General features: G+C 36.6%; 1 protein-coding gene across 1 annotated transcript; it reads right to left on the bottom strand.

Moving 5' to 3' along the window:
• Nucleotides 1–8939: 8939 nt before the first annotated feature.
• nts (neurotensin) lies at nucleotides 8940–13434 on the bottom strand. Its single transcript, XM_026288194.1, has 5 exons — nucleotides 12807–13434; nucleotides 12556–12651; nucleotides 11658–11719; nucleotides 10133–10363; nucleotides 8940–9276 (listed from the first exon to the last, which is right to left on the bottom strand). Exons 2-5 carry the CDS (start codon nucleotides 12644–12646, stop codon nucleotides 9133–9135), a joined length of 528 nt encoding a protein of 175 aa, XP_026143979.1. The 5' UTR covers nucleotides 12647–12651; nucleotides 12807–13434; the 3' UTR covers nucleotides 8940–9132.
• Nucleotides 13435–13585: the final 151 nt, after the last annotated feature.

The following is a 13585-nucleotide window of genomic DNA, read 5'->3' as shown; positions in this document are numbered from 1 at the left end:
TCTTTAAAAGCACCGCACTGCTGGGAGCATTAAAAACGGGAGAGACTGCAGTGCTGCGGAGAACAAAAGCACTCTGGCCTATCCCCTCTCCCACTTTCCCATTGCAGACCATGTAATAACCGAGCGGAGCCTGTGAAAATAGAGGTGCGACGTTGAGGGTAGTCATTTCAATTTTGGCAGCCAAAGAGATGCAATCAGCTCATTTAAAAGCCTGCGTAGTGGCTACCTTTTTTTCCTCCCATGTGACAATTACTGCTGCCGTCTCCATCAGGCTCTTTAATGGCTCTGCTTGGAGCCTGTCGAAGACCATCAGGCTTCTTTCTTCCTTTTCTAGAGGGAGCTTTAAAAAGTGCCAGCAAAGGAGAGGAACAAATTGGATAAGGTTGCTATTTGCTGTGGAAATGTTGTTTTTTCCTCAGACATTCCGAGTAAATGGGCGTATTTAATGACCTTTCTTTCTTTGCTTTTTTAGGTGATTTGGATAGGATTTCTTTGTAGAATATGTCATTACTGTAAAAAAAAAAAACCAACATGAAAGTTCCAGCCATCCCAAACATAATCCAAACTCTTCACAATATGTTTTCTTATAATGGCCAAGAACCACCTACTTAGTCTGAAATAGACTGTATCGCCAAACAAACGTGTAGACTATGTAATCAGACTTTATTTCTGCTCAAGGGAATGGATATTATTAATAGACATATCACAAAAAAGACAACATAATAGAATATGTAATTTTACTTGCTGTCCCTAGTAAAAAATAAATAAATAAAATACTAAAACATATTTAAAATACATTTATTTAATGAAAAGTATACTACAAATAGAAAGAAAGAGGTATACAGTCAGCGAGCGAGAGAAGAAAACACGATGACTCATCTGAACACATTGAGCGCAGCGTTAGTTCAGTCAGGCCACGGAGGCATAGGCTGTGATCAGCTGATGTGGTCAGCTGTCAAATCGCTCCAATCACTACCAGTCTCCTATCAGACACAGGACATATATATGTGGCACCACTGCTCGGTGAGTATGAGACACTCATCTTCATAACCATTGGTGTCAAAAGTATTGGCATTCGTTACTCAAGTAGAAGTATAGATACTAGGGTTTAAAAAGACTTTTGTAGAAGTTGAAGTATCAACTCAAGCTTTTTACTCAAATAAAAGTGTAAAAGTACTGGTTTAAAAAACTACTTAAAGTATAAAAGTAAAAGTAATTTAAGGAAAACAAATGCCATTAAGAACAAAAGCTTTGGCCGCACCACAGGGGCCTATTGTGCACTACCCCACCATAGGCCATAATGACCATAATGTTATATTAAAATGTTCATGTTGAAAAATTTGTGTCCTCTGTTTGTGTTTAAGTGCGCTTGCACTGCTCCACCACGGTCTGCTGATTAAAGAGCGCTGAAAGATGGAGAGAAGACCGGTCTGACGCCGGTTTCATATGAAATTTAAGGGGACTGACTCTGAGGCGATCGGATACCGGTTCCATAACCAACCCTAATTTTAAGAAATACATTTTTTTATAAACGAACCCAAAACTGACTATATCCTTGCTGGAGTGTGATGTGATTTGTGTCATGTGCAGGTGCGATGGATCGTGTACAAACCAATAGGGTGTCGGAATGACATGCTTCTCATCCAACCACAATCAAATTCACTCCATCCGGGTGGCACGATTTATCTGGATAGGTTTTTTTTTTTTTTTTTTTTTTTTTTTTTGAATGATGACAAGCTGGAATGAAAACAAACCGAAATGAAATAGCATTAACAAAGCTATTTTTAAAATGTAAGGAGTAGAAAGTACAGATACTTGCGTGAAAATGTAAGGAGTAGAAGTAAAATGTCGGCTGAAAAAATAATTACTCAAGTAAAGTATAGATACCCCAAATTTCTACTTAAGTAAGGTTACGAAGTATTTGACTTGACTTGACTTGATACCTCTGTTCATAACCAGGCTACAAGATAGAAGTCACTCTGCCACATCTACATTATTATCACGGTTTGCTTTAAGGACATTATTAAGAGTCTTAATTGTCATGTATTTCTAAGCTGATGGTTCCGGGGGGTTAATGTTTAAAGCTCTTGTATGTTAAATTATTCTGGGAGCAAGAACCCCCATAAGGAACCATCAGGGGCGTCGGACTGGGGGGGTAAAGGGTACCGAGTACCCAGGGCCCGAGGCAGGGGGGGGCCCTTAAAAGTCACTTTTCTATACATACATATACATGCACTAACATTTGTATAGCATTTATGTACAAATATAAAAGTTCCTGTGCAAAACTAAACTTGTAGTTAGGCACTGGTTTGGTAAAACAAAGTCATTTTCATTCTGTGCAGGGCCCCACCACCCCTCTCGAATCAATGTAAATGGTACGACCCGCAGTTCAGGTGCTTCAGCCGCGGACCAGCGGTGAATCAGTTAATGAGACGGGAGCTGGAGTTAACCGTGATATGAACTAGAAAGACACAGGGGAAGAGTCACGTCTTTCCTTAAGAAAGGAAAATCAGGGGCTCAAAAACGAAAAGAAACGAAGATTAAAGAGAGAAAGGCAAATGAGGGCAAGCAGTTGGTGAGCTCCAAATGCATAATCGAGCATTGACATTGTTTTAACATAAATATCTACTCTTGGAGGAGTTCTCCCCAGAGTCAGAAGTTTACACGAAAACACTGTATATTTCCCTCCATTGTCAAAATCTAACACCTGCGAAAACACAGATCGTTAGCGCCTATTTTAACGCATTGTTATGCAAATTAGCTCGCGCACGCTCAGGATTGTTATCAGTTTAATGCACATCTTAATGATTGAAAATTACTTATTTTAAAACGTAAAGACTGAATGTCTAGTTTGGTGGTTAGTGTACCCTGTGATTCTATATTCTGCATTTATTTTAAACAGACAAATAATCAGCAATTAACTTGTACTTAGTCTACACTTTAAAAAAGGTATTATGACAATAAAGGATATTTTAGCAACCATTTGAAGCCATATATTTCAGTTTCAGACCCTGCAGCAGCAGGCCCTTCATCATGGCCAGGTGAAAGCAGTGACAGTGAGGTGGATGTGACAGTGAGACAAGGTGAGCTTTTAGCGGAATTGCCTGTTTTAACACTTAGTAATTAGTAATTAAGTGTTAAGAGGAAATAAGCAAAATGGGTACATTGTTATTGTACACATTTAAACTTTAAAGGGGCAGTTCACCCAAAAATGAAAATTCTGTCATCATTTACTCTCCCTCAAGTTGTTCCAAACCTGTATGGTTTCCTTTCTCCTGCTAAACACAAAAGAAGATCATTTAAAGAAGGTTGCCAATTAAACAGTTGCTGGTCCTCATTGACTTCCATAGTATTTTTTTCCTACTATGGAAGTCAATGGGGTCCATCAGTCGTTTGGTTACCGACTTTCTTCAAAATATCCCACCCATTGGTATCACTATGGTATTTGGTATGGGGGCCCAGCAAGATGGTTTGTACCCAGGGCCCAAAATTTGGTGCTACGCCCCTGGGAACCATACCGCCAAAGATAAATTGTGTTCAATAAAGTCAAGTAAACTTCCCAAAGTGGTTCCCGTCTGAACTACGATTGGTCATTGCACCCATGAGCTCAACAGCATCGTGTGTGATTGGTTAATGTGCAGGGCTGTAAAAACGCATCTGTATCTGACTCAGCGCCAGCCAGGGAACAAACGCAGATTTGAATTTAGCAGCTGATGATATGACACACTGAATGTTATAATCACGCTGGTGTGATTGTATTAAATATAGAAAATATTAATCGGCTATTTTTTGTCATCTGCATTCAAAATTCACTTGTCTCAAAAATCTGAGGGGGCATGACGCCTCTGCCTACTGCTCAAAAATGCCTTGAGATTTTCCCAAAATAACCACTTTATGGAGTCAATATATATTTTTGCTGTTGATATGGACTACGTTGAGAAGAGTGATGTAGTAATGTTCACTGTAAAGCTTTCATGGCTATGTACCTGAGAGAAAACAAATTTGACCATCGGATTTTCACCAGAAAGAAAAAAGTTTTTTAAAGTTTGTTGTTTTGCAGAACATCACAGTTATATATGACATGGGAATAAGGCCTGAAGAAAGAGTAAAAATCTTTCATAAAGAGTGCATCACTTCCCACTTGGATAATTACTGTAGTTACCATGTTCTGAACATTTTTTCCCCAGATGTAAGCTATCTAGGTGGCTGAATAAAAATATTTGGACTTTATATCTAAAAATAACCTCAACTTAGCACTAGCAAGCTTGTTCGCTAAATATTTAGCATCAGCTAACAATATTTACTTATTTTTAGAATGGTTATGTAGAAACATTCATATCTGTCTACTCAGCTAGGTAATCCAAACGATATAAAAATATATACTGTTGATAAACAATATAAAAACAGTTTTTCAGTGTATAATCAGTGTTATTTTAATGTTTCCTTTTTTTTACCTAAAAATGACACTGATGTTTATGTGTCTGCATTCAAGCATTTCAGTGGGCTTAAACAGCAGATTTAGTTCACAAACAACAGTTTTGAGCTTGAGTTCCTGAAGGGGACCTGAATATATTTAAAAAAATTTATGAAAATCTTTAACAAATCCATTGATTAATTCTTCATACTGGTTCCTCCCCAAACTCCTGTAAGTTGTCTACCACCAGCCAATCAGATTGAAACTGGTAAAAATGCCATTTTTGTGCTTCATAGGCATCAGGTGATCAGTCAACTGCCACTACTCAATACCAAACTCAGCACCTTATGATATTTCTAGATGTGTCAACATATAATGATTACATGCCCTCTGGTGTCAAATGTCCAGCTGTACTGTGTTTTGTTAGGCCTCTGGTATATTAATCTGTAAGTCATAAGTATGGCTTGTTTAAAAAAAAAAATAATAATTATGAGGACTCTGATGAGGATCTGTCTTTGCTTTGGACGAGGTCACTTCAATTTGGTTCATTGCAAGAAGATGGTAAGTTCAATTAGTTCAATTTCTCTTGTTAGAGTCTGTCACTTCTGAGCTGGGTAATACTGTCCATATGCAGGCCCTAATTATTTACTCTGCAGGCAGAGAACAAGGTCATACTTGTTATACCATCATCCAATTCACACAATCAGATTCAATCCACACAATCAGATTTCTCAAAAAGAGAACTAATCTCGTTCTTTCACAAGCAATTATCTTGATGTAACCGGCTGGTAGGAGATGCACCGCCCAGCCCAGATGAAGGCAATGACTTTCATTTTGCATCAGGCCCAGGATGCGGCAGAGATCCGTGACTAAGTTAAACTGTCAATCTGTGCTTCTATTGGAAAATTTGAGCTAAATTAAAGAGAGCTCCAGCACTGGATTGTGGCCAAAACAATTAAGGAGCACTAGTATGGACACAACAGATGATACTTAGGAGGACTGCATTTCCCCAGTGTCTATTTACAATCCATGACCTTTTTCAAAGTGTTGTGACATTTTTGAAGTGAAGTCTTTGAGACAGTTTTATATATATAATATTTCTAAATTCTGTTTTTAATTTTATATATATATATATATATATATATATATATATATATATATATATATAATTAGAAAATGTATATATATTTTTTATTCATCAAAATTGAATATTGATAAACAACAACTTTTTTATAAAATGTGTTGAGAACATGAAGAAATGCACAGCTGCTGCTTTGCTCAAATATCCAACACATTGCAGCATACCAACACAACCATCAAATAATCAGTGTTCTGTAAATACAGAGATATGTTACTGTCTTCCTATCTGTATTGTGTGGGACCTTGTCGAAGGACACGGCTGTTTTTCCCTTGAATTCAGCAGCAGGCAATAAAGTGAGTGACAAACAAGACAAGCAGCCATATGCGATCAATGCCTGCAGAAATGTTTAAAAAGATAGAGAGAGAGAGAGAGAGAAGCACTCTCTAAACAGGACTGCACACATGTGCATCAATATAAGCATATCATGTGATGTGCTGTAACTGAAAATACTCACACATGTTGTCTATTGATGTCTATGTGATGTCTATTTATAATCATCTCAGGCATGCAGGAGCAGTAAGTAGTGCAAAGGTAGCAAAACTTTTTCCTTTATCATATTTCAGACCATTTAAGTTGAAAGAGACAACTATATTTACTTTTCATAGAATGACAAATTGTTATCCCTCTGTATGAAAATGGCACATTCATCTAAACGTGTATAGTCTTTCAGCATCCTTTAACTGGTGAAAGATTTATTTTGGCAAATTGGCACTAATGAATCATAGAATTGATAGCTATGACTCCCAATGAATTACACAAGTACACCGATATATAAAATATAGCTTATGCTTTTTGATATTAGAAATGTAATAGATTATTAAATATAGACAAAATAATGTTTATCACATGAAAGATAGCACTTGCTGCCTTTTGAGGGTCTGTGCTGCATTAGACTGTATTGCCATCTGCTGGTGAACAGGCTCCGATTACTACCTCAATTATCTGTAAAATGTTGCTGTTGTGTACATTTGTACTTTCTGTTGATATATAACTAGTATACCATGAATTTGGGGTTTGAATTGATTTATAATGTATCAGGATTATTACATTTGCAGCAGCCTACAGTCAGTGTCAAAAGGCCACAGGGAAATAATGTATTTGGTCTATTTGAGTTGTTCAGTTGTTCAATTACTTAGATGCATTAGTATTTTTAATTAGCAGTGGCCAATTAGAGAAATGGAAACCAACAAGCTTTCTCTTTTCCATTTCATTAATGAAAGTGATGTGCATACAGCTTTGACAAATCATTGTGCATTCATCAGAGAGATACTGTTTTGTTACTCATGAAATTAGTCAAATGTCCTTTAGAGGAATTTTTTTTCTTAATGGAGAGTAATGAAATATATTTCCCTGTTATTTTTTAATTGCTGTGACATCTCAGCTAGAGTGCAAGCAGTGCTTAAATGGAATTGTACAGGCTACTTTTTAGACAGTTTTTCTATTCTTGGAAGGCAGACTTACTAATATATATATATATACAGTATATATATATATAATTGCAAATTATGTTTTGGTCAACTCCTATCAGTCTCAATCCAAATTTACCTGTAGGTGCCAAATAATTTTCTTAAACTTAAAGTTCAAGCTCAATTAATAGCTTAATTTGTTTCTCACTGTGCTTGTTTATGATTTTGAACAGTCAGTGTAACCTTTGAAATCTTGTGGTCCTTTACTTTTCTTCTGTTATGTTTTGTCATTTAAACTACATTTTGCTACCTGTGTGCCACCAAACCCTATACCGGTTACTTTAAGATGATATCTCCGTTCTCTTTCCCCCTTCCATTTTCCTCTGTAGTATCCTCCCTCTGGATGTGAATGCAGCAACTGACACTTTATGCTCTACTTTAGCCTCTTTTCTAGATGATATTTGTCCTCTCTCTTACAGGAAAGCACGGGCTGCCCCCTCTAACCCCTGGTTGTCCGATGTTCTTCATGAGCCAACCAAACCAAACTCAGGGCAGCAGAGAGAAAATGGCACAAATCAAAAGATCCGTCAGACCTGATCAGTTTTTGCTTTAATCTTTCTCTGCTGAAGTCCATACTGCCAAATCTTCATAATTCTACAACAAGAACAACATTGTTCCAGACAAACATATTCTCTTAAAAACATTAAATTCCCTCCTCTGTCCTCCTTCACCACCTCTCACCACTTCTATAACAGCTGATGATTTCGTCACATTCTTCACAGACAAAACTAGAAAAATCAGTAGTCAATCCACCCCACACAGGACTTTAAACCAACCACACCCACTGCTACAACTCCCATCTTCTCCTTCTGTTCCCTCACTGAGGCAGAAGTATCAAAACTTCTCCTCTTCAGTCATCCTACAACATGCCCTCTAGACCCAATCCCCTCACACCTTCTCCAGGCAATCTCTCCTAAACTTTTACCAGCACTCACACACATCATCAACACATCTCTAGACGCTAACCATTTAGGTTTCAGAAGTGGCCATTCAATGAGACTGTCCTACTGTCAGTCACGAAAGCCCTGCAGATTGCAAAAGCTTATTCCAAACATCAGTTCTTATTCTGCTAGATCTACAGTATCTGCTGCTTTTGACACTGTCAATCATCAGATCCTCCTGTCTGCCCTCTTATCACTGGGCATCACAGGGATTCCACTTCACTTGTTTGAATTGTATCTCAATGGCAGTTCTTTCAGGGTGGCTTGGGAAGGGGAGGTGTCCAAAGCACATCAACTGGTCACAGAGAGGCTCAAAATCACTTTCTAGAACATTCTCATTCACCATTTCTGGCCTGGTGGAATGATCTTCCCACCCCTATTCAGAATGCGGAATCCCTGACAATTAAGCAACAGCTGTAAACTCATCTCTTTTGAAGCTACTTGACTTCATCATAAAAAAAACTTCCCCTTTATTTATTCATTCTCTTTGTACTTATTTGAACAATGCATACAACTTGGTATTACAAGCACTTCCTGTGTCTGTTTGGCTTTTTTAAGAAGAATCGCTTTATGTATCACCCAATTGTATGTCGCTTTGAATAAAAGCATCTGCAAAATGACTAAATATAAATGTTATTTGATTGTTTAAAATTTATGTGGAAATTAGTAGTACTGTCCCCTGTGACAAGAATGAAAATATTTTACAAATGCTTATACAAGAAACCTGTTTCAGTTTTTCAACTTCAAAATGTCATGTTTTCTTTCAGTGCATTACATGACATTTCTTTATAATTATTTCAGAAATTTACTAGCATTTTTAAATGAAATACTCATAATACTTCACAAATGTTCTTCTCATCATGGAAATGTATGAAATAATAATAGATGTTTCATAAAGAGTTTTAATAAGTATGATTTAATTACATTGGAAGAAAAATAAATATACATTAAATAAATAAATATAATAAACTCTTGAATTGACTGCTGTTTTATTTACATTGTCCATCCCATAATGAAGAAGGGATTGATTTCTGAAGCGCATACAGTAAATACGGGTTTAGCTAAAACAGAGCATACAATTACTATATCGCTACTTTAATACTACAACATTGAAAACAGACACATATTCACAAAATGTAAAAACATCTTTCCGTCGGTTTGTCTTGGGCATCAGTAATACACACTTCTCTTCAGAATGTAAGGCCGTCTTGATTTATTGGTGCGCAGTTGCCTTTTAAGTATATACGGAGATTTCCTCTTCAGTGGACTGTCACTGTTTTGGTCCAGCTCCAGATATTCTTGGTCGTCTTGAAGCTGAAATGAAAGACAAAATGTTTGAGCTGTTCCCCCCCAATGCCACTCAGATTATTACAGGGCTGAAAATCACAGCAACTGGGTGGACAATGCTGTCAGTCAACTGCCATGTCGTGACTGATGCTTACTACATCGCCCGGCTCTTTCTAATCGTTGCTCCTCAGAGCTGCACTGAAGTGTGCTTGAATAAGATGTATAACTGATGGAGTCTACTTCTCAAAATGATAGGGCCACACTTTAAAGGCAAGGGCAATTTTTGTGAATTTTAATGATCTGTGTGGTAACCCATGAACTGGAGATTTACCAAACTCCCCAGTTAATTTTGAAGAAAGGAAATTCACCCATTTTTTTCATATTTATCTATTTAAAAAATAAAATTATATACATATACATATATATATATATATATATATATACATATATATATATATATATATATATATATATATATATATATATATATATATATATAGATATTGTTTTAGTTAACTATATATATATATATGAAATTTGTGCTATAGTGCTATTGAATAAAAATCATCAGTTAAATGACAATAATTAGAATGTCCATAAAACATTTGGCCTCTCTATGTAAGCAATCTTTATTGGCTTGTGTTATGATGCATTTGGCAGCATTACTTTTGAATATGCTATTTCTTCCAAAAGTTTAATGTTTTGCTGCTTTTTTACATAAATCTGCATTAATTATTTATGAACCACCCTATATATTTAAATATAAAAATCAGTCCTAATAAACTGTTAGGTGACTGAAACTGACTGTTAAGCAATTATTGACTTAGGTGTTAGAACATGTAAATTGTTTATTGTCTCAATACCTATGTGTGTCAACTCTCACCTCTCTAGGCTGCAGGACCCTGCAGAGGTTCTGAAGGTCATGCATTTTCTCAAGCATTTGGGCTAGGGAACCTGAAACCCTCTGGTCATAGTCAGCCTGAACTTCTGCGTCCTCCTGCTGCTCCTCGCTGCCCCAGTCCTCCTGCCAAGACTCCCCGAGACGGTTCATCATCCTGCACACATCCTGGAGCGGCAGCTGCCACAGGGGGGCGATGTGCTTGCTCTGCTTTACCTGCACATAGGGTGAGAGTGCAAAAATGTTTACTTTCAATGACTCACTCTCACTCTCAGCTTTATTTCATCTTATAAAAAAGTCACGCTGTCTCCAGTCATTACTCTATCTTCAGTCCACTTACAGGGTGCCAATACTGGATAAGCACATTTTGAGTTTTCTCTAGTGTTTTATTGGCCTTCACAGGATGAGTCTAACAAGATCAAGGCCTGGTGTGATATCTGGAAATCTGTTTTCAACCTGCTGGCTGTAGGTTTGTCTATGTCTTATATTACACTTTTCTTAAATAATACAATTACATTTGAGTCCATATGTCTGATATTAAAAATAAGTGTAAAGGAGTAATTCAAACATATCAAAATGAAAGTTTTTTTCTTATTAAATAACAGAGGAAAATGTCACCTGCAGCTGTCTGCCATTGAAGTAACTATTTCGCTACATTTAATTAGACTTGGCCAGCTGTCATTTTAAAAGCATTAGCCTTAAAGACATCATATTTAATGTCGGTATTTAAAGTCATAATTTTTAATTTCCTCTGTAGTAGAGAGGATGTCTGTATAGAAAGTCACAAAAGCCAGAAATTGTGGTCCGGGTTAAAAAAAATCTAAAGAAAATTACAAACACTGTGACGCTAAACAATTCTCTATTGATAATGGATAACAGCCAGATGTACTGACGATAGATGGATAATGGATGTTAATGCAGTGCAGAATATTGCTCAATGAATGAAGGCAGCTGAGCGTCATTTCAGGCAATGACACATCATTTGGTCCACCAATAGAGCGTAAAAGCTTTATCCGTTTTGCTTTTTGAGTACACTGCTTCTGATTTGCTGCCTGATTGGAAGCATATCTTTTTTAATCAGCAGTTTACAAAAATATGTAATTTTGTATTACATTTAACATCAGTTAGCATCTACATTTGTGGACAGCCGTACAAAAGGTGGACCATTGAAGACAAAATAATTGTTGAATGATTGGAGCACAAACCTAATTTTACTATAAACCCCTGTGCTATTCTGGTTTCACTGTCAAAGTGCCTCTCCGAAAGCCTTAGCATACAGAATTAATGCTTTTGATTGTAAAGTTAGCAGGCAAAGAATATTCCTTATTTTAATAAATCGTTCTTCCCCTCTAACATGCTGTATTCTCAAAACCAGAAACCATGAAATAACCATGAGTTTCATTTACAATTCAGCTGCCCCACAGTCAAAGGGCATATCTATATTAAGGCTCCTTACAGTTTTGCCTCTGTTGGTTTGCACTCAACAGGTGTTTTAAAAGCAAGAATGTACCTTTGAAGTGAGGAGACTTCTCAGTACCTCTTCCTCTATTGCCCTTTTTCCCTGGTCTATATCTGTAAAGAGGGAGAAAACACACAATGGTGACATGTTTTAAGGGTAGGACTGAGCATATACAGTACACATCAAAGTACTGAGAAACCAGATGAGTTTCTTGTCTGCAGCAGTGAGTCTGTTTCAATTCAATAAGATCTGAAGAAAATGTGAAGTGGGTCTGTATTTCATATTATTCATATATTCCAAGATAGGTAGAACCATACATACATGACTTGCCCAGCATCATGTTTAAATGTATATGGTTAAAATGTCTATAATACATTTAGAGCATTAAGTGAGTGTAAGTTTTGATCCTGCCCATATACTGTATAAAAACAGAAAATTGTTCGCCAGCAAATGTGACCAAAGTCAAAGGACATCCATCAAATTATACATTTTATATATCATTCCATTAATTTAAGGTATTTTTAAGTTTTATCTTAATTCAGTTGCTAGTAAAATTATCTTGATATTTTACTGATTGTTTTACTATCAGTTAGATCAAGATATAGCAGATCATTATCAGTCAAAGTTTAAAAAAAAGTCAAGTCAAAGTCTGCTTTAGTGTCAATTCTTCCACATGTATAGCATATACATACAGAGAACTTGAAATTGTGTTACTCTCTTGGTGCATACAGATAACAGTAGAGCATAAAAATACAGATAGATACAGGTTAAATATGAAATACAACTGTACAAAAAAGGGCATGTAAAAAAATAATACGTCAATATTAGCTATCAAAGATCATCAACATAAAATGTTTACATTTTTTGGTCATTTTGAATGTTCATTAAAATAAGCTTTTTTTAGAGAGAGAAGTCAAATCAGTCTGTAGAAATTGATAAGTGTGCCTACCTGAACACATTCCATTACACAATAAAAATAGGAGGATAACAGAGGTCAGCTGCATCTGCATTTTCTCAGTAGTCCCACAGTTTCTGCACATTCAAGCTGGGCCCAAGTCCATAGGGTTAAAGGTCATAAAATGGTGTGAAAACAGAGGGAAGAATATAGGAATGAGTTGTAAGAGCGTAACAGAGACAGAGAAAGAATATCAGTGCGTCCTGCAGAAGTCACAATGCTGGCTTCTTGGTTTCTTATCCAACCTGTTCGCTGTGTCTTCTCTTGGCTTTCTCAGGAGTGAAGTGAGGAATGGCAGGCTCCATTCCACCCGGTATATAAGAGCCTCTATGATGTCAGAGGAGCGCACTATCGTTCCTACCCCTCCCGTATCCATCTCTATATCTCTCTCTCTCCATCCCTCCCTCCATGCCCCCTTGTCCTGTGTCGCGATGACATCAGCAAACACCTCAGTAACCACTTTGATTGTTGACGTCAAAACTTTCATAATGCTCATTTGATGTTCCTCTCTTCATTCAGGTGGAGGAAGGGGGAGTGAAGAAGTGAATCTGTGATTAGTTCGTAGAAGAGTGATGATTAAAGTTGGAGATGATGTGCAATGCCTTCATCTGAAATTATTGATATCGACGGTCTTCAAGAATTACACATCAGCCCAATAATAACTTATTGTAATTATTTCCATTGTTATAGGTTGCTCATCCTGTGCTGTACATTCACTCTGTACAGTTTGTAATGAAATGGTCTTTGCTTTTGATTGCTTCCAAAAACATACATTCTGTCCACATGATAGCCAATGTCAAGGTTAAAGGAATATGATGCATTCTAATTCATCATTATATAGTATTAAAGACACTGTCAGTTTAACCAATCACTATCCCACGACCACCAACCACCTGAGTTGTGTTAGAGTCTGTGTAAAATTATGAAAGAATTTGGCTACAGGAAAAATAGTATCCTGTTTGTATAGTGTAAAAAATATAACATGAATTTGATGCCATGAAATGAAATTGATTATATTTGAAAA

This window comes from Carassius auratus, chromosome 18 (genome assembly GCF_003368295.1).
Source record: "Carassius auratus strain Wakin chromosome 18, ASM336829v1, whole genome shotgun sequence".
Taxonomy (NCBI): domain Eukaryota; kingdom Metazoa; phylum Chordata; class Actinopteri; order Cypriniformes; family Cyprinidae; genus Carassius; species Carassius auratus.
The sequence above is the reverse complement of the archived record's forward strand: the minus strand, read 5'-3'. Positions and strand labels throughout refer to the sequence as shown.

Coding starts and splice junctions, on each gene's coding strand:
- nts (XM_026288194.1), bottom strand. CDS start 12,646: ATGTGCAGAAACTGTGGGACTACTGAGAAAATGCAGATGCAGCTGACC. Junction 11,720..12,555: donor GTGTAATGGAATGTGTTCAG/GTAGGCACACTT, acceptor CCCTCTTTACAG/ATATAGACCAGGGAAAAAGG. Junction 9,277..10,132: donor GGGTCCTGCAGCCTAGAGAG/GTGAGAGTTGAC, acceptor CTTTCATTTCAG/CTTCAAGACGACCAAGAATA.